The sequence below is a fragment of the Tachysurus fulvidraco genome, chromosome 20, assembly GCF_022655615.1.
Source record: "Tachysurus fulvidraco isolate hzauxx_2018 chromosome 20, HZAU_PFXX_2.0, whole genome shotgun sequence".
NCBI classification, from domain to species: Eukaryota; Metazoa; Chordata; class Actinopteri; order Siluriformes; family Bagridae; genus Tachysurus; species Tachysurus fulvidraco.
The window spans coordinates 17,163,850-17,191,803 of record NC_062537.1 but is presented as its reverse complement, the minus strand read 5'-3'; the positions used below and the strand labels follow the sequence as shown (position 1 = coordinate 17,191,803).

Sequence of the window (27,954 nt, the reverse complement as noted above, 5' to 3'; positions counted from 1 at the left end):
TTTACATATTTATGAACAAGCACTCACAGACAGCAGAAATGGGTTTGATATTAACATTTACTTTGAAGATACAGACATTTGTGTGGAATAAAAAAAATGTGACACGAGAGACATTTAATGCTGAAACCACAAAACAGGTACAAACGGAAAAAAAAATGCAAAGACAAAATATTGGATGGGGTATCAATAGCAGGTAAATATGCATGGTTTCATTATTAAAAGAAAAAGTGTTAAGGTGCGAGCTGTCATTTACATCAAGTTCTTTAGCAGACACGATCATGTGGAACATCTTAGCGGTTGATGATACAACAATGTAAAGTATCTAGCAAGGATTCATAACCTGAAAAATAAACACATCCAAAATACGAACAAAATTGTTCACACATGCTCAGACCATGGCTCAGAAATGCATAAGTAGATAGTTATTAAGAATTCTTTATTGAAAATGTACAATACCACGAGTAAGGACCGTTTTTCACGTTTCTCTTTGAAAAAAATACGTCATCATAATATTGTTGTGAATGATCGACAAAGTGTAGTTAAATTCGTTTCATTAGCGTTGGGGTTGCCAAGAAAAATAAAGACTTCGCTCACTATATAATTAGTGTTAAAGAAGTTCTTTAAATATATATACGGATGAAACGTTTGTTAGATAACTAAGCTAAACAGCTTTATAGGAGTTACTTGAAGACGTCGGAAAGATGCCAGCTTCGGATACGCGGTACACATCTGCAAAAGGTCAGAAGGTTAGTTGCAGCACAAAAATGAAAGATTTTTAAAAAGTTTTTTAAGTGACTCGTCAAATTTAGTTCGTCAGTTCTCATCCGTTAAGAATCTGATATTATGTAGTTGTAGTGCATAATTTGATATCAGACATTTTCACAAACGTGTTTATTCTAAATAATTTAGCATGAAATAAACGATTAGTTTTTCTAAAAAAAAAAAAGTTCCCACCACCAGAGCAGTTTCCTTTTTGTCCTTGCTGAATACAAATAGAAAAAATTCTGATGACTTTCTTGTGTCTTTTAAAGATTTTCTCCATGTCATGCTTGTGCTATTATTCCATTCTTGTACTTCAGTTCAACAAACATTGTGAATAAAGTTGTTTGTAATCCTTTGCTAGCAATCCTAATCATCATCTTTTTAAATCAGCATAGGCATGACTGAAAATAAGTTCACTGGAACAAACTTTGCCTGTTAATATATCCAAAAACCCATAAGTGGAGATTCAGTGGCTAAACCGAAGATGCACGGATCTATGTGATCAGGTTATGCGCTGTGTATAATATGGGTGAAGTTAAAAAAATGATGTATGACTTAAGTAAACAGTGTTAACTATCTAAAGTAGTTTACTATCTAAAGTTGTGACCAAGCATGATACACTTTGTGTGGTCATTAATTAAGAAGGTTCATGTGTGTAAAAATGAACTTTCTGTTCAGTTACGTACCTCTGCGCCATAACCCCTGAATGAAAATAAGACTGTTTGAGAGTGCTGATCCTGCACTTGTGCTCTGTAGATGAAAAACTTATTTAAAATACTGCATTTTAAAGTCCAATGCAAATGACTGAGTAATTATTCATTAAAGTGTTTACCCTGGTGTGGTTAGAGCTTACGTTCCTCAGAGCCAACCTTCCTGTCAGTGCTTCTCGGACCTGCAACCAGAAAACAAAATTAATACTGTTATTTATGGACACAGGGGAAAAGGAAAAAAATAAATAAAAGCGTGATATACTTTACTGTCCAGTAATGTTCCAAACAGCAAAATGAAGAAACCCTTTGAAGAGACAAATTGGACAATTTTACGGATTAGTTTGATCAGCTCATTTTTGTTTCATATAGAAGATCTTTATTATGTCATTATAAATACAAAGAGAATAGCATTTGTACCTGCAGTGAATTAAGGAATGCAAAAACTATGTGAATCCCAAAGTTTGGTGACACCAAGGTCCCAATGCCGAATCCCCACGTTAGACCAAAGATAGGTGTTAAAATCGCCACACATCTAGCAATGACAGCTAGGGGATGTTTCTCATCTGGCTGAACAGAAGCATTAACTCCTCTCATCAACATCTTAAACAGAACCACAATAAGCACCAGGAGGTTTATAGCTACAATCGTCAGAGCAGGAATCACAAATGCCAGGAGAGCCTTTGTTTTATTCCAGTTCAGCCAACAATTGTAACCTTGTTGAATGTATCCTTTGCCTCCAGCTGTAGATGCCACAGTAACGACAGCTATGATTAACGGGGCTCCATAGCCAACAGTGAAGCCTATGGCCATCATTGCTCCTCTGGTCATTCTGGAAAAGACCATGAGGGTGCGGTAGAGGAGCAAAAGTGCTGACAACAACATCCAGAAGAAAAGGGCAAGGTAAAAGAAGTGCATGAAGAACGTCGCTGTACTGCAGGGACCTTCTAGTTTAACAACAGCTGCTCCAATGATGAAGCAAATGTTCGCAATCAGGAGGGAGACAGCGATGTTGACTATGGAGACATGGCGCATGTAGGATGTGTCATTTCGTGTCACTGATTTCCATATGATGATTTCAATGATGAGGCACAAAACCAAGCTAGCCATTGAAATGCCAACACCAATGTAGGTTATATAGTCTAAGATTATGGCTTGGACTTTATCCAGCGTAAATGGTGACATCAGGATTGAAAAAGAGGTGGTGTGATTGCACTCACATGTGTATCTTTCAGGTTCATTCCCTAATAGCTTTAACTGACATCCAGTCCAGTCCCATCCACCACTACCATTCAGAATATTAAAGTTCCAAAAGACACACTGAGGGTTTCCAAGTGTCTGATTTTTGATGGCAAAAGAAAACGATATGTTGTTAATTGATGACTTTGGTTCAATCACAGCTACGTCTCCATTGATGCTGGTGTTAACTGAACTGTCATTGTACGCAGTGCGAACAGGTAAGACATTGTCAAGTGCTGAAAAAACTATGATGGTTATGAAAGTCTGTTGACTAATCATTGGAATGCTTATATGGGTCGATGAGTTATTACCAAATTCTTCAAAAAATGGGGCAGTAGTGATGTTATTTCTTTTAAGATGAGCAGAGGTGGTTTTTATCTTAATGACTTCATCTGGTAGGCTGCGTGCGATGCTTTCAATGGATGCCAGAAGTTCAGAACTGGCATTACTGGTTGTACTGTTTTTATTTAAATCAATCCATGCTTTCTGTGCATCTACTGACCCAATGACATCCACAGTTTTTAGGAAACCCTTAAAATTGAAATAAAAAAATTATTAGAACGAGCCCATCTAATCAAATCAAATCAAATATGGTATCACAAATTAAAAGTAAAACATAAATTCTCTTTCTTTCAAAAACTGCAATGAGTTTCGAAAGACAAAAAGAAAAAGAGAAAACAATACTATACTTACAGTCATAATGACTTCATTGACACGCAATGATTGGGAGATATTGGCAATGGTTTTAAGAATGTCAGCAATTGTTAATATGGTTGATGAAGACAATGTTATATTTCGAGCATTTGTTTCAGTCGCATTGCTGAGATTAGCCACAAATTGTGGGAGTTCAATGATAGTTAAGAGCTAAGGGAAAAAATGCAGAAATTTAGATTTTTTTCTCTGTTATTGGACATAAAATAAAAAGCAAATCTGATTACCCCAGTTTGATCTTTTAGATTTTGAATGACTCGCAGGACACAGTTGGTATATGTAATTTGCCACTGTCCTGTTGAGTTACACTTAGCTTCTTGATAACCAACCATGCCTTCATCACAGTCCCCAACATGTACGTCTTCCACATTCCCGGGTCCAAATACAGCATCAGAACACTTCGATTCTATGGGAATGATGTTGAGAAAATTTCAAGAATAACAACACACTTGCACAGAAGGTAGTTTAAAAAAACTGATAATTTTCCCTTTGCATGAAGACAAAATATATTTTTATACAATTATGAAGAGAAGAATGAATGTAATGTATACTGTACATAAAAACCCCCACAAATGCAAACAAATTTAAATGCTGTCTAATGTATATCTGAATAAGGTAATTACACAAATTCATTCAAATTTGCTTTCTCTGATCTTCTATATTTACATTTGAAATAAAAATGAAGGATTACTCACTTCCATTAAGTATATTTATTGTGATTTTCTGTGCCTTGTAATCACTTTTAATAAGTTGACATGTGACTGATATATTCTTGTTACTCTGACATTCCTGTGTGTTTATTTTATAGTCACATACTATGCAGCCTGTTGGTGGAACTGTAGGAAATAATAAATAGTTAAAGTTAAAGTACAAATCAAAACTATTTCAGTGGTGTAGCTTGACGAAATATTTGACATGAATAAAGTTTTGCTTTTTTATTTGTGACCTTCTGAAGGTTGGATGCAAGCTGCAGGGTCAATGCTCCATTTCACTTCATAGCTCTTCTGAACACAACACTGAAGCATAGTTTTTGGGTTCTCACAATTTACAAATTTGTCATTGCTCACTTGGATACTGGGCTCTGGAATCATAATCCTTTGCCGGATCACATGTGGAATTGAGTTCACTGTTGTGCTACATTCATACAGACCTGATCATTTTGAAAGGAAAGGAGATTAATATGGAAATCATAAACAATATCACACGAATAAAATGTTCAAGAACATTCCTGAATTTACATTTACATTTACGGCATTTAGCAGACACCCTTATCCAGAGTGACTTACAGTGAGCAACTGAGGGTTAAGGGCCTTGCTCAGGGGCCCAGCAGTGGCAGCTTGGTAGACCTGGGGATTTTTGAATTTTAGTGTTTAAACGAGAGCGATCTACATGATAATGTATGAAAATATGGGAAGTTATTATGAGGATTGATAGCGAGTAAAGATTCTTTTTGGTGCATGAAGTGAACTTATACACTATAAATGTATCTTTTACCATCTGGCTATTTTACTATGACAAAATAGGGTTAGATTTAAAAATAAATAAGAAAATAAATAAAACAGAAGACGATTTAGATTCTGGGATTTATAATTTGTATCCTAATATAATCTACTAGTACAAATACTGATCCAATACAAATCTTTGGGGACGCAGTAAAATGAATGTAAGGTTGTTTACTAGATACTGCAGTGACTTTTTTTTACGTACCACTATCCTCAGGAGTGGTATTTTTCACAGTGAGTACATTCTGATCAATTGTATATCTGTCAGACTCCTTTAGTTCAATTCCATTCTTCGTCCAATTAATGTTGTTATTTGTTGTTGTGTTACAAGTCAGTATCATATTTTGCCCAGGATATATTTGGTCTTGACTTTTATATAGCCCATCTGCCACTGAAACACAGAACCATGCACATATTTATTTAAGGCTTTATTGTTTTATTTTTTTACCATCAGTGCTATACAGAATGAGAATGAGAGTGTTCTGGATTGCAAAAATTAATAATAATAATAAGATGAGGAGAACGCAATAATAGGAAGAGAGTAATTTCCCTACCACTTTGACTGAATGCATCATTGCTTATGTTGTATCCCAGTGAACGGAGATTGCTAGCAAGTTGTTGGTTTGCCGATGCCAAATTAAGGTTATCGCTAGTTGCATTAACCTCGAAGTCTGCAATTACACTGCCAGGCCTGTCAAAACACAGAACATCACCTATGTCCTTTTGAAAGAAGCAGCGACAAAAGTCTACAAAAAATTGTAGGTATGAGTGGTTTTGTTTCCAGTTTCATTAGGTTTCAGTTAATGATCTATATATGCATTGAAGATGGTAAACATCATCTTTTCAACTAAAATATTAAACTACGAATAATGCAGTAAATAATGTTACCTGAAACCATTCACACTTGCAGAGTTGGGCTTATAGGCAGGCAAGCTTCTGTAACTTTCATCAATCTGAAAAAGGAACATACTCAGCCTCAGTCATTTATTTTTCTATAACAGTAACTCTGACAACAGTTCTAAATATAATTTCGATGGCAAATCTATGTTAATAAACTTTTAATTCATAAATGCTCATATTAATATATTATTGTTTCTACGGTAACAGCTCATTCACAAGGACACGTATGGAGGATGGGATGTTCCACCTAATCCATTACTAAAAATAAACAGCTTATTTACTGTATGTTTTCCTCCATAGAAAAGTCTTCATGAGAGAGACTATGAAGGAATGACGGTATATAGATACTTTTACGTACAGTACAGTAGGTTTTGCAAACATTCCACAATATTCAATGTATAAAAGGCATGATGAGTTTGTTATTATGAAATGTAATAACTAGATAATTGCTTTTGTAAAAGAGGAACAAAACACTTTGTGCTGTTATAGGAAAATATCAGTGGAAGCAGTAAATGTACTTTGTATCAGGCTGTATGATTCCAGCAAACCCAATAACCTTTAAGTATGTAATTCCTTGCTTGCATACTTCTAAATAAAAGCTGAAGTATGAACTGATGCTTTCACTGTGTTGAACTTACCGATTTCTCAATTGTTGCTTTAAGTTTTTTGAAGGTTTCACTTGTTTTATTGGTGAGTGCAATGTCAAATTCACTGTTTATTTTCATTGAGTACCCAAGGACACGTGTGTCTGTGGGTGAAAAACAAAATGACAACAGAAGTGAAATGTAACAGGTGTAAATTTAAGCGATTGAAATGGATCATACCATTAATTGGTAAAAGATGAATGAACACAGAAAGGGCAAAACACAAGCAAACAGAGAGGGGAAAAGGGAGGATGCATTCACACACCTACATTAAGCTTTAGCTCTTTCATATTTTTGTACAAATATCTTTACCTGGGTGATTATTTGTGACTTAATTGTATTTTTGTAACATTAAATTAGGGTCAAATATTGGTCTATTTATGGAACATAAAGGGGAAAGGCTTTGGGGGAAAATTAGAGTTTTAAATGGCTTTGGCATAAGTATATTATTGAATTTTATTTTATTTCAATAAGATTTAAACGTTTGAAATCTTACCTTGGTTTGGTGCTCTTGTGAGTGTGGTGGTGTTTGCAGTGGCTGTGGTTCTAGTAGAGCTCTCTATAGTTGTGGTGACAATGTTTGTCGAGGTGTCTGTAGTTGTTGCATCAGTGGTGTTGGTGAGATTGATTGTTGTTCGGAGAGCTTTTGTAATGTTTCTATCAGTTGTAATTGTTGTGGCTGTAGTTTGGAAAGCAGTGGGTATAGAATTTGTAGTTGTGGTGTTTGAGGTTGTAAAGATTGTGGTTGCATTTGCTGTGGTTTGAAGACTTGTACTTGTAGTGTCTCTGTCAGTTTTAGGTAGTGTAGTAGTGGGTATGGTGTCAGTGCTTGTATCAGTTTTGATTCTGGTCAATGTGGTTTTGGCTGCTGTGGTTTCAGCAGTTGTGGTGTTGTCAGTTGTAGTGTATGTGGTTGCTGTGATTTTATTTGTAAAATTTGTGTTTGTGGTGTCTGTGGATATAGCAGTTTTGACTGTAGTGGCTTTGTTTGTTTTGGTTATACTTAGAGTAGTGTTAGCTGTGGTTTGTATGGTGTCTGTAGTTGCAGTTTCTGTGGTTTTATTTTCCATGACCGCAGAAGTTGTGTTTTGGAAAGGTGTGGTTGTGATAATTGTGGTTGTACTAATTGTGATTTTTGAGGCTGTTGTTGGAGCAGCCATGGTAATAGTGTCTGTTGAGTTAACACTCATGATTGTGGTGTCTGTGTTTGTTGCAAGGGCTGTGGTTGTATCACCTTTGATTGCTGAGGCTGTCATATTAGCTGTGATTGTTGAGGCTGAAGCTGGGACAGCTGTGAATATGGTGTCTGTGGCTGTGTCTGTTACTTTTGTGTTGTCTGTGTATGTGGCACCTGTTGTTGTAGCAGTTGTGACTGTGGTGGCTTTGTTTGTTTTTGCTATGGTTGCAGCAGTGCTATCTATTGTTGCAATGATGGTTTGTTTAGTGTCGTTAATTGCAGTGTTTGTGGTGTTGGCTACAGCGTTTGTTTGGTTTGTGGTTTGAAGAGTAGTGGCTGTGACTTCTGTTGTTGTATCAGTTGTGATTTTTGTGGATGTAGTTGGGGCAGCTGTGGATATAATGTCTGTGATTGTTGCAGATATGGTTGTGGAATCTCTTGTGGTTCCTGTTGTTTTCCCTCTGGTTGCATTAGTGCTATCTATAGTGGTGGCAGTGATGGTTTTTGTGTTGTGTCTCATTTCAGTGTCTGTGGTGTTGGCTACAGGGTTTGTTTGGGGTGTGGATTGAAATGTTCTGGTTGTGACTTCTGTTGCTGTATCAGTTGTGATTTTTGTGGATGAAGTTGGGGTAGCTGTGGATATGTCTGTCAATGTTGCAGATATATTTGTGGCATCTCTGGTTGTTCCATTTGTGACTGTGGTTGTTTCTTTTGTTTTCCCCATAATTGTAGTAGTTCTATCTATACTTGTGGCAGTAAAGGTTTTTGTGGTGTCTGTAATTGCAGTATTTGTGGTGTCTGTAATTTCAGTGTCTGTGGTGATGGCTACAGGGTTTGTTTGGATTGTGGACTGAATACCTGTGATTGTGTCAGCTACGATTGTTGAGGCTGCATTTGGGGCAGCTGTGGATATAGTGTCTGTGGATTTATCAATTATTGTTGTGGTTTCTGTGCTTGTGGCACCTGATGTAGCAGTTGTGACTGTAGTGGCTTTGTTTGTTTTTGCTTTGGTTGCAGTAGTGCTATATTTTGTTGCGATGATGGTTTCTTTAGTGTTTGTGGATGTATCAGTTGTGATTTTGGTGTCTGTGGCATCCAATGTCATAACAGCTGTGACCGTGTTTGGTTTGTTTGTTTTGGCTATGGTTGCAGTAGTTCTATCGATGGTTGTGCCGTTGGTAGTTTTTGTGGTGTCTGTAATTGCAATTTCTGTGGTGTTGGCTACAGGTTTTTCTCTGGATACCAATTGAAGGGCTGTGGTTGTATCACGTGCGATGGCTGAGGCTGTCATATAAGCTGTGATTGTTGAGGCTGAAACTGGGACAGCTGTGAATGTGTCAGTTACTTTTGTGTAGTCTGTGTATGTGGCATCTGATGTTGTAGCAGTTGTGAATGTGGTGGCTTTGTTTGTTTTTGCTATGGTTGCAGCAGAGCTATCGATTGTTGCAATGATGGTTTGTTTAGTGGCTGTAATTGCAGTATTTGTGGTGTTGGCTATAGGGTTTGTTTGGTTTGTGGTTTGAAGAGTAGTTACTGTGACTTCTGTTGCTGTATCAGTTGTGGTTTTTGTGGATGTAGTTGGGGTAGCTGTGGATATAATGTCTGTTATTGTTGCAGATATGGTTGTGGCATCTCTGGTTGCTCCATTTGTGACTGTGGTTGCATTATTTGTTTTCCCTATGGTTACAGTGGTTCTATCTACAGTTGTTGCAGTAAAGGTTTTTGTGGTGTCTGTAATTTCAGTGTCTATGGTGATGGCTACAGAGTTTGTTTGGATTTTGGACTGAAGAACTGTGATTGTATCAGCTACGATTGTTGAGGCTGCAGTTGGGGCAGCTGTGGATATAGGGTCTGTGGATGTATCAATTATTGTTGTGGTTTCTGTGTTTTTGGCACCTGATGTTGTAGCAGTTGTGAATGTGGTGGCTTTGTTTGTTTTTAGTATGGTTGCAGCAGTGCTATCTATTGTTGCAGTGATGGTTTGTTTAGTGTCTGTAATTGCAGTATTTGTGGTGTCTGTACGTTCAGTGTCTATGGTGATGGCTACAGGGTTTGTTTGGATTGTGGACTGAAGACCTGTGATTGTATCAGCTACGATTGTTGAGGCTGCAGTTGGGGCAGCTGTGGATATAGTGTCGGTGGGTGTATCAATTATTGTTGTGGTTTCTGTCTTTGTGGCACCTGATGTTGTAGCAGTTGTGAATGTGGTGGCTTTGTTTGTTTTTGGTATGGTTGCAGCAGAGCTATCTATTGTTGCAGTGATGGTTTGTTTAGTGTCTGAAATTGCAGTATTTGTGGTGTCTGTACTTTCAGTGTCTGTGGTGATGGCTACAGGGTTTGTTTGGATTGTGGACTGAAGACCTGTAATTGTATCAGCTACGATTGTTGAGGCTGCAGTTGGGGCAGCTGTGGATATAGTGTCTGTGGATGTATCAATTATTGTTGTGGTTTCTGTGTTTGTGGCACCTGATGTTGTAGCAGTTGTGACTGTGGTGGCTTTGTTTGTTTTTGCTATGGTTGCAGCAGTGCTATCTATTGTTGCAATGATGGTTGGTTTAGTGTCTGTAATTGCAGTATTTGTGGTGTTGGCTATAGGGTTTGTTTGGTTTGTGGTTTGAAGAGTAGTTACTGTGACTTCTGTTGCTGTATCAGTTGTGGTTTTTGTGGATGAAGTTGGGGCAGCTGTGGATACAATGTCTGTGATTGTTGCAGATATGGTTGTGGCATCTCTGGTTGCTACATTTGTGACTGTGGTTGCTTTATTTGTTTTCCCTATGGTTACAGTAGTTCTATCTATAGTTGTGGCAGTAAAGGTTTTTGTGGTGTCTGTAATTTCAGTGTCTGTGGTGATGGCTACAGGGTTTGTTTGGATGTCTGTGGATGTATCAATTATTGTTGTGGTTTCTGTGTTTGTGGCACCTGATGTTGTAGCAGTTGTGAATGTGGTGGCTTTGTTTGTTTTTGCTATGGTTGCAGCAGTGCTATCTATTGTTGCAGTGATGGTTTGTTTAGTGTCTGTAATTGCAGTGTTTGTGGTGTCTGTACTTTCAGTGTCTGTGGTGATGGCTACAGGGTTTGTTTGGATTGTGGACTGAAGACCTGTGTTTGTATCAGCTATGATTTTTGAGGCTGCATTTGGGGCAGCTGTGGATATAGTGTCTGTGGATGTATCAATTATTGTTGTGGTTTCTGTCTTTGTGACACCTGATGTTGTAGCAGTTGTGAATGTGGTGGCTTTGTTTGTTTTTGCTATGGTTGCAGCAGAGCTATCTATTGTTGCAGTGATGGTTTGTTTAGTGTCTGTAATTGCAGTATTTGTGGTGTCTGTACTTTCAGTGTCTGTGGTGATGGCTGTAGGGTTTGTTTGGTTTGTGGTTTGAAGAGTAGTTACTGTGACTTCTGTTGCTGTATCAGTTGTGGTTTTTGTGGATGTAGTTGGGGTAGCTGTGGATATAATGTCTGTGATTGTTGCAGATATGGTTGTGGCATCTCTGGTTGTGCCATTTGTGACTGTGTTTGCTTTATTTGTTTTCCCTATGGTTGCAGTAGTTCTATCTATAGTTGTGGCGGTAACGCTTTTTGTGGTGTCTGTAATTTCAGTGTCTGTGGTGATGGCTACAGGGTTTGTTTGGATTGTGGACTGAAGACCTGTGATTGTATCAGCTACGATTGTTGAGGCTGCAGTTGGGGCAGCTGTGGATATAGTGTCTGTGGATGTATCAATTATTGTTGTGGTTTCTGTCTTTGTGGCACCTGATGTTGTAGCAGTTGTGACTGTGGTGGCTTTGTTTGTTTTTGCTATGGTTGCAGCAGTGCTATCTATTGTTGCAATGATGGTTTGTTTAGTGTCTGCAATTGCAGTATTTGTGGTGTTGGCTATAGGGTTTGTTTGGTATGTGGTTTGAAGAGTAGTTAATGTGACGTCTGTTGCTGTATCAGTTGTGGTTTCTGTGGATGTAGTTATGGTAGCTGTGGATATAATGTCTGTGATTGTTGCAGATATGATTGTGGCATCTCTGGTTGTGGCTATAAAGGTTTTTGTGCTGTCTGTAATTTCAGTGTCTGTGGTGATGGCTACAGTGTTTGTTTGGATTGTGGACTGAAGACCTGTGATTGTATCAGTAACAATTGTTGAGGCTGCAGTTGGGGCAGCTGTGTATATAGTGTCTGTGGATGTATCAATTATTGTTGTGGTTTCTGTGTTTGTGGCACCTGATGTTGTAGCAGTTGTGACTGTGGTTGCTTTGTTTGTTTTTGCTATGGTTGCAGCAGAGCTATCTATTGTTGCAGTGATGGTTTGTTTAGTGTCTGTAATTGCAGTATTTGTGGTGTTTGTAATTTCAGTGTCTGTGGTGATGGCTACCGGGTTTGTTTGGATTGTGGACTGAAGACCTGTGATTGTATCAGCTACGATTGTTGAGGCTGCAGTTGGGGCAGCTGTGGATATAGTGTCTGTGGATGTATCAATTATTGTTGTGGTTTCTGTGTTTGTGGCACCTGATGTTGTAGCAGTTGTGACGGTGGTGGCTTTGTTTGTTTTTGCTATGGTTGCAGCAGTGCTATCTATTGTTGCAATGATGGTTTGTTTAGTGTCTGTAATTGCAGTATTTGTGGTGTCTGTACTTTCAGTGTCTGTGGTGATGGCTACAGGGTTTGTTTGGATTGTGGACTGAAGACCTGTGATTGTATCAGCTACGATTGTTGAGGCTGCAGTTGGGGCAGCTGTGGATATAGTGTCTGTGGATGTATCAATTATTGTTGTGGTTTCTGTGTTTGTGGCCCCTGATGTTGTAGCAGTTGTGACTGTGGTGGCTTTGTTTGTCTTTGCTATGGTTGCAGCAGTGCTATCTATTGTTGCAATGATGGTTTGTTTAGTGTCTGCAATTGCAGTATTTGTGGTGTTGGCTATAGGGTTTGTTTGGTATGTGGTTTGAAGAGTAGTTAATGTGACGTCTGTTGCTGTATCAGTTGTGGTTTCTGTGGATGTAGTTGTGGTAGCTGTGGATACAATGTCTGTGATTGTTGCAGTTATGATTGTGGCATCTCTGGTGGTGGCTATAAAGGTTTTTGTGGTGTCTGTAATTTCAGTGTCTGTGGTGATGGCTACAGTGTTTGTTTGGATTGTGGACTGAAGACCTGTGATTGTATCAGTAACGATTGTTGAGGCTGCAGTTGGGGCAGCTGTGTATATAGTGTCTGTGGATGTATCAATTATTGTTGTGGTTTCTGTGTTTGTGGCACCTGATGTTGTAGCAGTTGTGACTGTGTTGGCTTTGTTTGTTTTTGCTATGGTTGCAGCAGAGCTATCTATTGTTGCAGTGATGGTTTGTTTAGTGTCTGTAATTGCAGTATTTGTAGTGTCTGTACTTTCAGTGTCTGTGGTGGTGGCTACTGGGTTTGTTTGGATTGTGGACTGAAGACCTGTGATTGTATCAGCTACGATTGTTGAGGCTGCAGTTGGGGCAGCTGTGGATATAGTGTCTGTGGATGTATCAATTATTGTTGTGGTTTCTGTCTTTGTGGCACCTGATGTTGTAGCAGTTGTGACTGTGGTGGCTTTGTTTGTTTTTGCTATGGTTGCAGCAGTGCTATCTATTGTTGCAATGATGGTTGGTTTAGTGTCTGTAATTGCAGTACTTGTGGTGTTGGCTATAGGGTTTGTTTGGTTTGTGGTTTGAAGAGTAGTTACTGTGACTTCTGTTGTTGTATCAGTTGTGGTTTTTGTGTATGTACTTGGGGTAGCTGTGGATATAATGTCTGTGATTTTTGCAGATATGGTTGTGGCATCTCTGGTTTCGCCATTTGTGACTGTGGTTGCTTTGTTTGTTTTCCCTATGGTTGCAGTAGTTCTATCTATAGTTGTGGAGGTAAAGGTTTTTGTGGTGTCTGTAATTTCAGTGTCTGTGGTGATGGCTACCGGGTTTGTTTGGATTGTGGACTGAAGACCTGTGATTGTATCAGCTACGATTGTTGAGGCTGCAGTTGGGGCAGCTGTGGATATAGTGTCTGTGGATGTATCAATTATTGTTGTGGTTTTTGTGTTTGTGGCACCTGATGTTGTAGCAGTTGTGACTGTGGTGGCTTTGTTTGTTTTTGCTATGGTTGCAGCAGTGCTATCTATTGTTGCAATGATGGTTGGTTTAGTGTCTGTAATTGCAGGACTTGTGGTGTTGGCTATAGGGTTTGTTTGGTTTGTGGTTTGAAGAGTAGTTACTGTGACTTCTGTTGCTATATCAGTTGTGGTTTTTGTGTATGTACTTGGGGTAGCTGTGGATATAATGTCTGTGATTGTTGCAGATATGGTTGTGGCATCTCTGGTTTCGCCATTTGTGACTGTGGTTGCTTTGTTTGTTTTCCCTATGGTTGCAGTAGTTCTATCTATAGTTGTGGAGGTAAAGGTTTTTGTGGTGTCTGTAATTTCAGTGTCTGTGGTGATGGCTACCGGGTTTGTTTGGATTGTGGACTGAAGACCTGTGATTGTACCATTTACGATTGTTGAGGCTGCAGTTGGGGCAGCTGTGGATATAGTGTCTGTGGATGTATCAATTATTGTTGTGGTTTCTGTCTTTGTGGCACCTGATGTTGTAGCAGTTGTGACTGTGTTGGCTTTGTTTGTTTTTGCTATGGTTGCAGCAGTGCTATCTATTGTTGCAGTGATGGTTTGTTTAGTGTCTGTAATTGCAGTATTTGTGGTGTCTGTACTTTCAGTGTCTGTGGTGATGGCTACAGGGTTTGTTTGGATTGTGGACTGAAGACCTGTGATTGTATCAGCTACGATTGTTGAGGCTGCAGTTGGGGCAGCTGTGGATATAGTGTCTGTGGATGTATCAATTATTGTTGTGGTTTCTGTGTTTGTGGCACCTGATGTTGTAGCAGTTGTGACTGTGGTGGCTTTGTTTGTTTTTGCTATGGTTGCAGCAGTGCTATCTATTGTTGCAATGATGGTTTGTTTAGTGTCTGCAATTGCAGTATTTGTGGTGTTGGCTATAGGGTTTGTTTGGTATGTGGTTTGAAGAGTAGTTAATGTGACGTCTGTTGCTGTATCAGTTGTGGTTTCTGTGGATGTACTTGGGGTAGCTGTGGATATAATGTCTGTGATTGTTGCAGATATGGTTGTGGCATCTCTGGTTTCGCCATTTGTGACTGTGGTTGCTTTGTTTGTTTTCCCTATGGTTGCAGTAGTTCTATCTATAGTTGTGGAGGTAAAGGTTTTTGTGGTGTCTGTAATTTCAGTGTCTGTGGTGATGGCTACCGGGTTTGTTTGGATTGTGGACAGAAGACCTGTGATTGTATCAGCTACGATTGTTGAGGCTGCAGTTGGGGCAGCTGTGGATATAGTGTCTGTGGATGTATCAATTATTGTTGTGGTTTCTGTGTTTGTGGCACCTGATGTTGTAGCAGTTGTGATTGTGGTGGCTTTGTTTGTTTTTGCTATGGTTGCAGCAGTGCTATCTATTGTTGCAATGATGGTTGGTTTAGTGTCTGTAATTGCAGGACTTGTGGTGTTGGCTATAGGGTTTGTTTGGTTTGTGGATTGAAGAGTAGTTACTGTGACTTCTGTTGCTATATCAGTTGTGGTTTTTGTGTATGTACTTGGGGTAGCTGTGGATATAATGTCTGTGATTGTTGCAGATATGGTTGTGGCATCTCTGGTTTCGCCATTTGTGACTGTGGTTGCTTTGTTTGTTTTCCCTATGGTTGCAGTAGTTCTATCTATAGTTGTGGAGGTAAAGGTTTTTGTGGTGTCTGTAATTTCAGTGTCTGTGGTGATGGCTACCGGGTTTGTTTGGATTGTGGACTGAAGACCTGTGATTGTACCATTTACGATTGTTGAGGCTGCAGTTGGGGCAGCTGTGGATATAGTGTCTGTGGATGTATCAATTATTGTTGTGGTTTCTGTCTTTGTGGCACCTGATGTTGTAGCAGTTGTGTCTGTGGTGGCTTTGTTTGTTTTTGCTATGGTTGCAGCAGTGCTATCTATTGTTGCAGTGATGGTTTGTTTAGTGTCTGTAATTGCAGTATTTGTGGTGTCTGTACTTTCAGTGTCTGTGGTGATGGCTACAGGGTTTGTTTGGATTGTGGACTGAAGACCTGTGATTGTATCAGCTACGATTGTTGAGGCTGCAGTTGGGGCAGCTGTGGATATAGTGTCTGTGGATGTATCAATTATTGTTGTGGTTTCTGTGTTTGTGGCACCTGATGTTGTAGCAGTTGTGACCGTGGTGGCTTTGTTTGTTTTTGCTATGGTTGCAGCAGTGCTATCTATTGTTGCAATGATGGTTTGTTTAGTGTCTGCAATTGCAGTATTTGTGGTGTTGGCTATAGGGTTTGTTTGGTATGTGGTTTGAAGAGTAGTTAATGTGACGTCTGTTGCTGTATCAGTTGTGGTTTCTGTGGATGTAGTTGTGGTAGCTGTGGATACAATGTCTGTGATTGTTGCAGTTATGATTGTGGCATCTCTGGTGGTGGCTATAAAGGTTTTTGTGGTGTCTGTAATTTCAGTGTCTGCGGTGATGGCTACAGTGTTTGTTTGGATTGTGGACTGAAGACCTGTGATTGTATCAGTAACGATTGTTGAGGCTGCAGTTGGGGCAGCTGTGTATATAGTGTCTGTGGATGTATCAATTATTGTTGTGGTTTCTGTGTTTGTGGCACCTGATGTTGTAGCAGTTGTGACTGTGTTGGCTTTGTTTGTTTTTGCTATGGTTGCAGCAGAGCTATCTATTGTTGCAGTGATGGTTTGTTTAGTGTCTGTAATTGCAGTATTTGTAGTGTCTGTACTTTCAGTGTCTGTGGTGGTGGCTACCGGGTTTGTTTGGATTGTGGACTGAAGATCTGTGATTGTATCAGCTACGATTGTTGAGGCTGCAGTTGGGGCAGCTGTGGATATAGTGTCTGTGGATGTATCAATTATTGTTGTGGTTTCTGTCTTTGTGGCACCTGATGTTGTAGCAGTTGTGACTGTGGTGGCTTTGTTTGTTTTTGCTATGGTTGCAGCAGTGCTATCTATTGTTGCAATGATGGTTGGTTTAGTGTCTGTAATTGCAGTACTTGTGGTGTTGGCTATAGGGTTTGTTTGGTTTGTGGTTTGAAGAGTAGTTACTGTGACTTCTGTTGTTGTATCAGTTGTGGTTTTTGTGTATGTACTTGGGGTAGCTGTGGATATAATGTCTGTGATTGTTGCAGATATGGTTGTGGCATCTCTGGTTTCGCCATTTGTGACTGTGGTTGCTTTGTTTGTTTTCCCTATGGTTGCAGTAGTTCTATCTATAGTTGTGGAGGTAAAGGTTTTTGTGGTGTCTGTAATTTCAGTTTCTGTGGTGATGGCTACCGGGTTTGTTTGGATTGTGGACTGAAGACCTGTGATTGTATCAGCTACGATTGTTGAGGCTGCAGTTGGGGCAGCTGTGGATATAGTGTCTGTGGATGTATCAATTATTGTTGTGGTTTCTGTGTTTGTAGCAGTTGTGAATGTGGTGGCGTTGTTTGTTTTTGCTATGGTTGCAGCAGTCCTATCTTTTGTTGCAATGATGGTTTGTTTAGTGTCTGTAATTGCAGTATTTGTGGTGTTGGCTGTAGGGTTTGTTTGGTGTGTGGTTTGAAGAGTAGTTACTGTGACTTCTGTTGCTGTATCAGTTGTGGTTTTTGTGGTTGTAGTTGGGGTAGCTGTGGATATAGTGTCTGTGATTGTTGCAGATATGGTTGTGGCATCTCTGGTTGCTCCATTTGTGACTGTGGCTGCTTTATTTGTTTTCCCTATGGTTCTAGTAGTTCTATCTATAGTTGTGGCAGTAAAGGTTTTTGTGGTGTCTGTAATTTCAGTGTCTGTGGTGATGGCTACAGGGTTTGTTTGGATTGTGGACTGAAGACCTGTGATTGTATCAGCTACGATTGTTGAGGCTGCAGTTGGGGCAGCTGTGGATATAGTGTCTGTGGATGTATCAATTGTTGTTGTGGTTTCTGTGTTTCTGGCACCTGATGTAGCAGTTGTGACTGTGTTGGCTTTGTTTGTTTTTGCTATGGTTGCAGCAGTGCTATCTATTGTTGCAATGATGGTTTGTTTAGTGTCTGTAATTGCAGTATTTGTGGTGTTCGCTATAGGGTTTGTTTGGTTTGTTGACTGGAGACCTGTGATTGTATCAGCTACGATTGTTGAGGCTGCAGTTGGGGCAGCTGTGGATATAGTGTCTGTGGATGTATCAATTATTGTTGTGGTTTCTGTCTTTGTGGCACCTGATGTTGTAGCAGTTGTGACTGTGGTGGCTTTGTTTGTTTTTGCTATGGTTGCAGCAGTGCTATCTATTGTTGCAATGATGGTTTGTTTAGTGTCTGCAATTGCAGTATTTGTGGTGTTGGCTATAGGGTTTGTTTGGTATGTGGTTTGAAGAGTAGTTAATGTGACGTCTGTTGGTGTATCAGTTGTGGTTTCTGTGGATGTAGTTGTGGTAGCTGTGGATATAATGTCTGTGATTGTTGCAGATATGATTGTGGCATCTCTGGTGGTGGCTATAAAGGTTTTTGTGGTGTCTGTAATTTCAGTGTCTGTGGTGATGGCTACAGTGTTTGTTTGGATTGTGGACTGAAGACCTGTGATTGTATCAGTAACGATTGTTGAGGCTGCAGTTGGGGCAGCTGTGTATATAGTGTCTGTGGATGTGTCAATTATTGTTGTGGTTTCTGTGTTTGTGGCACCTGATGTTGTAGCAGTTGTGACTGTGTTGGCTTTATTTGTTTTTGCTATGGTTGCAGCAGAGCTATCTATTGTTGCAGTGATGGTTTGTTTAGTGTCTGTAATTGCAGTATTTGTGGTGTCTGTACTTTCAGTGTCTGTGGTGGTGGCTACTGGGTTTGTTTGGATTGTGGACTGAAGACCTGTGATTGTATCAGCTACGATTGTTGAGGCTGCAGTTGGGACAGCTGTGGATATAGTGTCTGTGGATGTATCAATTATTGTTGTGGTTTCTGTCTTTGTGGCACCTGATGTTGTAGCAGTTGTGACTGTGGTGGCTTTGTTTGTTTTTGCTATGGTTGCAGCAGTGCTATCTATTGTTGCAATGATGGTTGGTTTAGTGTCTGTAATTGCAGTACTTGTGGTGTTGGCTATAGGGTTTGTTTGGTTTTTGGTTTGAAGAGTAGTTACTGTGACTTCTGTTGTTGTATCAGTTGTGGTTTTTGTGTATGTGCTTGGGGTAGCTGTGGATATAATGTCTGTGATTTTTGCAGATATGGTTGTGGCATCTCTGGTTTCGCCATTTGTGACTGTGGTTGCTTTGTTTGTTTTCCCTATGGTTGCAGTAGTTCTATCTATAGTTGTGGAGGTAAAGGTTTTTGTGGTGTCTGTAATTTCAGTGTCTGTGGTGATGGCTACCGGGTTTGTTTGGATTGTGGACTGAAGACCTGTGATTGTATCAGCTACGATTGTTGAGGCTGCAGTTGGGGCAGCTGTGGATATAGTGTCTGTGGATGTATCAATTATTGTTGTGGTTTCTGTGTTTGTGGCACCTGATGTTGTAGCAGTTGTGAATGTGGTGACTTTGTTTGTTTTTGCTATGGTTGCAGCAGTCCTATCTTTTGTTGCAATGATGGTTTGTTTAGTGTCTGTAATTGCAGTATTTGTGGTGTTGGCTGTAGGGTTTTTTTGGTTTGTGGTTTGAAGAGTAGTTACTGTGACTTCTATTGCTGTATCAGTTGTGGTTTTTGTGGTTGTAGTTGGGGTAGCTGTGGATATAATGTCTGTGGATGTATCAATTATTGTTGTGGTTTCTGTGTTTGTGGCACCTGATGATGTAGCAGTTGTGACTGTGGTGGCTTTGTTTGTTTTTGCTATGGTTGCAGCAGTGCTATCTATTGTTGCAATGATGGTTTGTTTAGTGTCTGTAATTGCACTATTTGTGGTGTTGGCTATAGGGTTTGTTTGGTTTGTTGACTGGAGACCTGTGATTGTATCAGCTACGATTGTTGAGGCTGCAGTTGGGGCAGCTGTGGATATAGTGTCTGTGGATGTATCAATTATTGTTGTGTTTTCTGTGTTTGTTGTACCTGATGTAGTAATGTGTGCAACCTCAGTTGTGAATGTGGTGGCTTTATTTGTTTTTGCCTTTATTTGCATATTGCTATCTATGGTTGTGCCGATTATGTTTTTTGTGAATTCTTTTATTGCAGTGTCTGTAGTGCTGTTCATAGAGTTCGTTTCGGCTGTGGTTTGAAAATCAGTGTTTGTGACTTTTGCTGTTGTTGTTGATGTTGTTGGAGCAGCTGTGGATATAATGTCTGTCAATGTTGCAGATATGTTTGTGGAATCTCTTGTGGTTCCTGTTGTTTTCCCTCTGGCTGCATTAGTGCTGTCTATAGTGCTGGCTGTGATGGTTTTTGTATTGTCTCTCATTTCAGTGTCTGTGGTGTTGGCTACAGGGTTTGCTTGGGGTGTGGATTGTAACGTTCTGGTTGTGGCATCTGTGTTTATAATGTCTGTGGATGTAACATATGTCATTATTTTAGCTGCAGTTGTTGAGACTGTAGTTGGGGTAGCTGTGGGTATAGTGTTTGTGAGTGTATCAGTTGTGGCATCCAATGTCGTAACAGTTGTGACCGTGGTTGGTTTGTTTGTTTTGGCAATGGTTGCAGTGGTGCTATCTATTGTTGTGCCATTGATAGTTTTTGTAGTGTCTGTAGTGTCTGTGACTTCGGCTACATGGTTTTCTCTGGTTGTGGATTGAAGAGCTGTGTTTGTATCAGCTGCGATTGCTGAGGCTGTCATATCAGCTGCGATTGCTTTGGCTGTATTACTAATTATGATTGAGCCTGTAGTTGGGGCAGCCGTTGGTACAGTGTCAGTGTATGTGTCAGTTGCTGTTGTAGTTTCTGTGTTTGTAGAATCTGATGTTGTAGCAGTTGTGACTGTGGTGACTTTGTTTGTTTTCAGCATGGTTGCAGTACAGCTATCTATAGTTGTGGCGGTGATGGCTTTTCTGATGTCTGTAGTGTCTGTGGTGTTGGTTACAGGGTTTGTTTGTGCTGCGGATTGAAGAGCTGTGGATGTGACCTCTGTGAATGTGTTAGTTGCGATTGTTGTGGCTGTAATTGGGGCAACTGTGTGTATGACATCTTTGGTTTTGGCTACAAGGTTTACTTGGGTTGTGGCTTGAAAAGCTGCGGTTGTATCAGCTGCGATTGCTGAGACTGTAGTATCATCTGTGATTGAAATTTTAGGTGGGGCAGTCGTGGGTATAGTGTTTCTGGATGTAGCAGTTATGTTTATGATGTCTGTAGTTATGAGTGCATTGATTGTAGTAATTGTGTCGTGATCTTCTGTAGTGTCTTTGGTTATATCATCTGCATTGTCTGTGTCTGTGGTTTCAATCAATGTGGATTGAAGGCTTGCATTTGTATTGAATGTGGTTACCACTATTGTGGTGTTTAGGTTACCAATGTTTGTAGCTGTGGTGTATGTGGGTATAGAGGCAGTAGTTTGTGTATTAGTTGGGCTTACAGTAATGGATGTAATTGTGATTGGTTGAGTTTGAATGGCTGTGTTTGTTTCATATGTAAATGTATCAGTCATGGGTTTGTTGGCTATGGTTGAGGGCATAGTTGTTTTAGCTTGGCTTGTGATTACTGTGGTTGTAGTGACTGCTGTTTGGCTGAGAATGCTTGTTGTGTCTAAGACGTTTGTGGGTAAGATAGTTGCTATTGTAGTGTCTGCAAATGTGCTCGGTGTCATTGTGGTTATTACTGTGGTGTCGGTGGTTGTAGAAGTTGTGATTGGGGTTAGTGTGGAAGTGATGGCTATAGGTGACATATCTGTTCTAGCTGGTTTGATTGTGATGCTTGTGCCAGCTGTGGTTATGGCATCAGTAGATGTGGATAGTGCTGTAGTGACTTAACAAAACAAAAGAGTTTTAAAACATAAACAAATATATCAAATATCAGAAATAGACTTTAAACACTTGCCTATAGGTAAGATGCCCTGTTCATAAATTAAATGTAATTTATGAGCAGGGCATCTTACCTCTATGCAAGTGTGTAAAGTAAAATGTAATTTAGTTTTTAACTAAATGTAAAATGTAATTTAGTTTTTAACTAAATGTCATTAAATGTAATTTAGTTTTTAAATGAACATGAAATTCTAAAAGTAACAAAACAGCAAGAAACAGCAATTTTTGCTATACGCTGAGAACCTTTGGGTCTGGGATTGAAAGATGAAGATGAGACGGCAGATCGGAATTTCAGCTTATGAATAGTGGATGTGCATATATAATTTTATGATATTTACATTTAGGTGTGTTTAAACATTTAGAACATGGGACCCACTGGCAGACAACCCTATGTACAAACTATGTAGGCAAAATAATCGGACAAAAAACCTTAAACACTTAAAAATCTTAACTGCATTATGCCAGCAAACCCACTGTTTTGACAACTAAAACTGTTGCATTATACTTATCTGATGCTTTTCCAGGGTTGACCCTAAGCATTTTTCTTGTTCGTTGTGCATGGTCTCAATTTCATGATGTGAAATGTATGATTAATTGGTTTATGATCTGGTTGTTGACTCTAAATTAGTTTGAATGCATTTAGTTTGGATCCATTTCAGTGTAAATTGTTATTTTTCTGCATGCTTCTGCATTCATTGTTTTCTTTGGTATTTAATATCTAAGTATTTCTTTGCAATTTTCTACTGACTTTGTTTTTTTCTACAGAGCAATCACAGTGTATCTGCCATCAATTGCTGTTGTTTCACTTGGCTAAACTGTTTAGTGTCTGGTTGTTAGTACACCAGAAATGGTTTATTTTTCTGGACATTGCAAATTGTTGCATTAGCTAAGGAGTGTTCAGTAGCTATGATCTTTCAAAATAGATTACATTTCTTCCACACATTCTCTGGATTTCATTCATTTTAACAATAAATGCAGTCTTCACCAGAGAAACCCAGTCCTCAAACTATTCTGAGCTATTAATTGCTTAAACAATAAATCTAACAGGCCACACTTGGCAACAAGAAGCCTGTGAAAAACTAGTGAGGTAACAAAAGGTGCAGTGTTCCACATTGTTGTTCTGATCTTCCATCTCATGTTCATTTCATGTTAATCCTCTTATACATATATATTTCATCTTTGTGATTTACCTGTTGTGCTTGTTGAAGATGGACATGCCAAGCCATCTATGAAACAAGAATGAGGATATTCTTGTAAACAAAAGTACTAAAGTAGAACTTGTTGATACTATTACATGTTTTTCAGCTGATATCTAAGGGAATATGTTAGTGTCCTTTAGATGTGCACATTTATATATTTTATTTTTGTCATACGTACATGTCGGCTCATTGATTTGTTGACAGAACTGTCCATCATTTGGAATAGCATTGATGCAACCACACAAGCCGTTGGTGACATTATCACAAGACCCATATATTGTGCACTTTTCACATGGCCAGAAATACTGATCCTCACACCTGCACTGATATTCAGTATCATTCAAACTGCACACTGTGTAAAACCAATAATGAATTCAGTGTGAGAAAAAAAAGCTCTTTAAATCATTGTTAATATTGAGATAATTATCAACAATCATCAAATATATCTTTCTAGTTCATAATACTCTCACAGGAGATAGTAAAATTTGCCTTGAACAAACTAAAATGTAGATTTTTCACATACTAATTCTTACCTGTTGTAATGTCCACCTTTGTAACTTCATATAATAATTGGAAACTGAATCCTTCTAGAAGATTCTTCACTTCACTTATCACTTCTGTGCTTGTGGCATTAATTTCAATTTGAACAATAAATTCAAATATCAATTCTATGAAAATACAATAGTCAAGTAAATACAAGAAAACATTTAAATCTTATACATATATCCATATACTCCAAAACATTTCTCTCACCATCTTTTGGCAAGCACATCTGTCCACCACTGGAAAATCCACCAGTACAGTTACATGTTCCTTCATTTATGGTATTACATTTATCATATATGCAGTTATCGAATGGCCAGAAATATTGATCCTCACATTCGCAGAAATAAATGGTTTCAACTGGCCTGCACACTGGGGACAAGAATAATAATAATAATAGAACAAAATGTAAAACATAGACGTTAGAAACAGTTATATAATTTAAAAATACTCATTGCATTATACAAAAAATGCCAATATGTGGCTACATGAACAATCTAAATGATCACAATAATTCATGCATATTTGGAATATAGTTTCCACACTGATTATTCACTGTACAGTGACAATCCAATTTTGGAGGTTAGAATGCAGGGTTAATCATGATACAGCAGACCTGGAGCATACAGAGGGTTAAAGGCCTTGATCAATGGCCCAACAGTGGCAGCTTGTCATGTAACCCCAATCCTCTGATTAACAACCCAGAGCCTTAACCACTTGAGCTATGATGACAAGCACCATCTTACTGATAGCCAGATATTTTTGTAAAACCATTCAGTAGACCAGAATCCAGTTATCTTATTATCCTCATCATACACCAGCTACAAACAGAAGCTGTTGAAAGATAACAAGTGCTTTCTCTTTTTTAAATCTCATTACATGGCAGTGTTACCCTCTCAAAGTGCTGTCTAATTTTATCTGCATGAGCTCACAGATGTTCAGTACTGTTACTGTGATTGACAGAAGTGTGATCTTTTCAACCCAGCACACAGAAGCAATTTTGCTCCATTGGCTGTGGTATTGTAATAAAACATGAATGATGTCTCCCAAAGACAGGTCAAACATTTCTGTTGCACCACATTTTGGGAGTGTCGAGATATTCATTAGTCATGCTGAAAAGAAACTATTGTCAGTGATCTTACCTGGGAACAGTGTAAAAATGACAGGATCTTGTTTCCATGGTTCAGAAAGTGAGGTGGCGTTAGTGACTAATGACACTTGTGCTATATATGGTCTTTCTATAGTCAATAACAACTGATTCAATTCCCATTGTTATAAAAACATGACTAAAAAAACTAAACATCAAAATATGACAATAATAGATAGAGTTTACCTGTTGTAATAAATAAAGCATCAATTTCGGTGGTGTTGTCTAGTTGTAATGGAAAACTGATGGACTTCAGTGAAGATTTGATTTGGGCAATCAAAATCAATTCTGTTACATTCACCTCAACCAATATGATGTATTCTACTACATCTGTTTTAGCTGGAAATAAAAGGCAGCTATTTAACTATTTGGGTGATAAGTACAATGATAGAGTTTACTGTACAAAATTATTGTCAGTCTTCATGAAAATTACTATTATTAGTTTACATCAAAGAGGATTCTTCTTCTTCTTCTTCTTAATATTCTTCTTCTTATTATTTATATATATATATATATATATATATATATATATATATATATATATATATATATATATATATATATATATATTAAAATATAATAGTTTCATATTTATAATTATATAATATATTATATATAATAGTATTATTTACCATCTCGCTTTCCTCTTAAGTCACCGAGTTGTCGTCCATCTGTATAACTAAGCTGCAATTTAAAAAAGTTCATTCTTTATACTTTTGTACCCGTGAACAGACATTTACAGAAGATTTAGTTTCTCTTATCCCAAGACAAATTTAAGTCTAAATTAAGTTTAAATGTAAGTTAATGTAAAGTCAAGCAGTTTACCTCTAAAGCCATGTCTGAAATTTCAGGAAGTCTCTTTGTGTTTACTACAAACATTAGCATAAGGACATTGACCAAAATCCTCAAGATGTATTCTGATGATTTCACTGTACAAGAAAGGTAAGAAATACACATTGTCAATTAAACATGATCACTGTTGAATAGGCTTACCAAATGGTATTAATAAAGGGGAAAATGAGAAATGGAAATTCATCTGAATTTATATTGGCACACAGAGAAACAAGGTATGCAAATTAGTGTTCATTAGTACTCCAAGCTTACAGAAAGTCCACAGTCATTAATATGGGAAAGTATTGGATATGGTGGGTTGCTGAGGTGAGGCTGTGACACATTTCCATAGTTTTGTTCATTCAACTTCAATAAATGTGGGGACGTGGTAGCCTAGTGTTTAAGGTGTTGGACTACCAATCAAAAGGTTCTGAGTTTAAATCCCATGTACACCGGGCTGCCGTGCTAGGCCTTTAACCCCCAATTGCTCAGTTATATAACACAAATGAGATAAAAATGTAGGCCGCACTGGTTAAGAGTGTCTGCCAAATGCTTTATTTATGGTCAAGACACAGTGATTTTAATGACATACTTATTTATATTTTGGGAAATGAAACCAAGTGATTTATTTGGAAATAATGTGTGTAGGTGTTAACAAAAGATGTGAGGTGGTGCTAATGGTCACGTCTGTCTGCAGGGGTGGAACTGAACTGGGTGGGACTGGGATTAAAATCATTGGTGGGATTAGCACAAAGTTCAAATTACATCTGTAATTCACTTTGTGTAACAAGACCTGGTTAAAATGTCTTTTTGTCTAAAAGTTAGTCATCAGCTTCTAACTAACTTGTATTAAATCTCTAACAGTATATTTAGTATAGGAAATAAGAAAAAATATAATATACTGTTGAATTATGATGACTATTCCTCAAAACTTCTTTAGGAATAATTTTAAAGAACAGGTTTACTCCTGACTGTTAAAAAAGGCTGCTAATGGAGCCTCCTTTAAACAATGATCAGACAGAAAACTTCAGCATTTCATTAATAACATGATTGAACAATCTGTTTTTGCCAAATATAAATCTGTTACTATGGAAACAATAACATTGGAACGTGTGCTTTAATATAAAGATACAGAGATACTGTAACAGAAAATTTATCATCCAGTTCTGACCAAACAGATTTAATTCACTTGAAATATTTACTAATGTTTTAGTTTAAACAACAGCAAAACTATTTCTATAGGTTAAAAATGTTTTAAGGAAAGTCTTACCTGGAATGGCCATGACGTTCACACAGATTTTAAGGCAACCTGCCAAAGTTGGGAACATTAAAATGTCAGGCTGTAAAAATAAGTTCCACTTTCCTCACAGCTTCTTCTGCACTTTAACTAGAACAGTATGAGTTTTATTTAATAATTTAACAGTAAATAGTGACTGCCTTAACAAATTTCACACACATTAATCCTTAGTATGTCTCCATAAGTAGAAATAAAAATAATTCATTTTGAAATTTTGTATTTGTTTTTTTTGTTTTATATATATATATATATATATATATATATATATATATATATATATATATATATATATATATATATATATATAATTCATATGTTTAAATGAATTTTGCATACTGAATATTATCTTTATGTTATGTTAAATACCTGAAATTTATCCTTTAAGACTAAAAGTACGTAGTCTCTCAATTGCCTGAAAATATTCACATCTCAGGAATTAAATTTATTGTGGTTACTGTTATATGTATATGAGTTATGATATTGTTATTAGAAACTTTACTGTTATATGATTAACCACTCTGTGTGTGTGTATATATATATATATATATATATATATATATATATATATATATATATATATATATATATATATATATATAGTTATTTGATAAAAGAGTCATATCTAATAAAACAACATTTAGCCCAATTGACAACAAATCAGAAAGTAAAAATGCCTATTCTGTTGAATGTGAAAGGCTGTGTGTGTATGTGTGTATGTTTGCACAATGATACCCAGTCCCAGTATTTGGTATTTGTATTTGGTATAATTACTTTTCACTCTGTGTTTAGTTTGGCTTTTTGATTTCTTTCATCCTGTATTTGTAGCATCTCCATCTCCGTTTTTATTTCACCTCCTCTCTCCTTTCGTTCTGTATTTGCACTGTCACAAACAAGCCACACATTTACACTTTATTATCTATAATTATAGAAATTACTCTGGGTGAATTACTTATTTTTTTAATCTGTCTTAAGGACCTCACTTGTTCAAAAAAGTACAGAAAAAAAATCTTTTTTTTTTTTTTTTTGGCAACCAACTTTTCTTATTTGTTTGTTATCATATATGTTTTACGTTTTTTTTGCTGTTGTGGAACCAACCAAAAACAAAGGAACCAGTGATGGTCTTGGAAAAAACATATATGATAGTATAAAGAAAAGGATGCTGAGGATTTCTTCATAGAGATAGATTCACGCAGCATGTTGTTGATTACAAAGTATGAAATACCCCTCTGATTTATGTCCACTGGAGCTAAATTACTTATTTATTTACACATATTCATCACTTACTAAAACCAATTTTGAAAAATATGTCATTAAATGATCACTGATTTTTTTTTTTACTAATACCTTCTGAAGACGAAGTA

General features: G+C 37.9%; 2 protein-coding genes across 2 annotated transcripts; both read right to left on the bottom strand.

The window, feature by feature from the left end:
- Positions 1-13: 13 nt before the first annotated feature.
- Positions 14-4,510, bottom strand: LOC113661340 (adhesion G-protein coupled receptor F1-like). The gene is made up of 9 exons (XM_047804642.1): positions 4,366-4,510; positions 4,115-4,255; positions 3,647-3,825; positions 3,402-3,572; positions 1,890-3,239; positions 1,735-1,776; positions 1,595-1,654; positions 1,449-1,512; positions 14-729 (listed from the first exon to the last, which is right to left on the bottom strand). Exons 1-9 carry the CDS (start codon positions 4,508-4,510, stop codon positions 662-664), a joined length of 2,220 nt encoding a protein of 739 aa, XP_047660598.1. The 3' UTR covers positions 14-661.
- Positions 4,511-5,090: 580 nt separating this feature from the next.
- On the bottom strand, positions 5,091-20,736 carry LOC113661338 (mucin-3A). The gene is made up of 5 exons (XM_047804638.1): positions 6,962-20,736; positions 6,460-6,569; positions 5,810-5,874; positions 5,476-5,612; positions 5,091-5,312 (listed from the first exon to the last, which is right to left on the bottom strand). Exons 1-5 carry the CDS (start codon positions 20,565-20,567, stop codon positions 5,119-5,121), a joined length of 14,112 nt encoding a protein of 4,703 aa, XP_047660594.1. The 5' UTR covers positions 20,568-20,736; the 3' UTR covers positions 5,091-5,118.
- Between the last annotated feature and the right edge of the window lie 7,218 nt (positions 20,737-27,954).

What these genes read in the sequence shown, in the direction of transcription:
- LOC113661340 (XM_047804642.1), bottom strand. Translation starts at nt 4,510, where the DNA reads ATGATTCCAGAGCCCAGTATCCAAGTGAGCAATGACAAATTTGTAAAT. An exon ending in AATAAATATACTTAATGGAA is followed by an intron (nt 3,826 to 4,114) that starts GTGAGTAATCCT and finishes TCATTCCCATAG; the next exon opens with AATCGAAGTGTTCTGATGCT. An exon ending in ATCTAAAAGATCAAACTGGG is followed by an intron (nt 3,573 to 3,646) that starts GTAATCAGATTT and finishes TTTTTCCCTTAG; the next exon opens with CTCTTAACTATCATTGAACT.
- LOC113661338 (XM_047804638.1), bottom strand. Translation starts at nt 20,567, where the DNA reads ATGCTGAAAACAAACAAAGTCACCACAGTCACAACTGCTACAACATCA. An exon ending in CACAAGAGCACCAAACCAAG is followed by an intron (nt 6,570 to 6,961) that starts GTAAGATTTCAA and finishes TTTCACCCACAG; the next exon opens with ACACACGTGTCCTTGGGTAC. An exon ending in AAGCAACAATTGAGAAATCG is followed by an intron (nt 5,875 to 6,459) that starts GTAAGTTCAACA and finishes TTCCTTTTTCAG; the next exon opens with ATTGATGAAAGTTACAGAAG.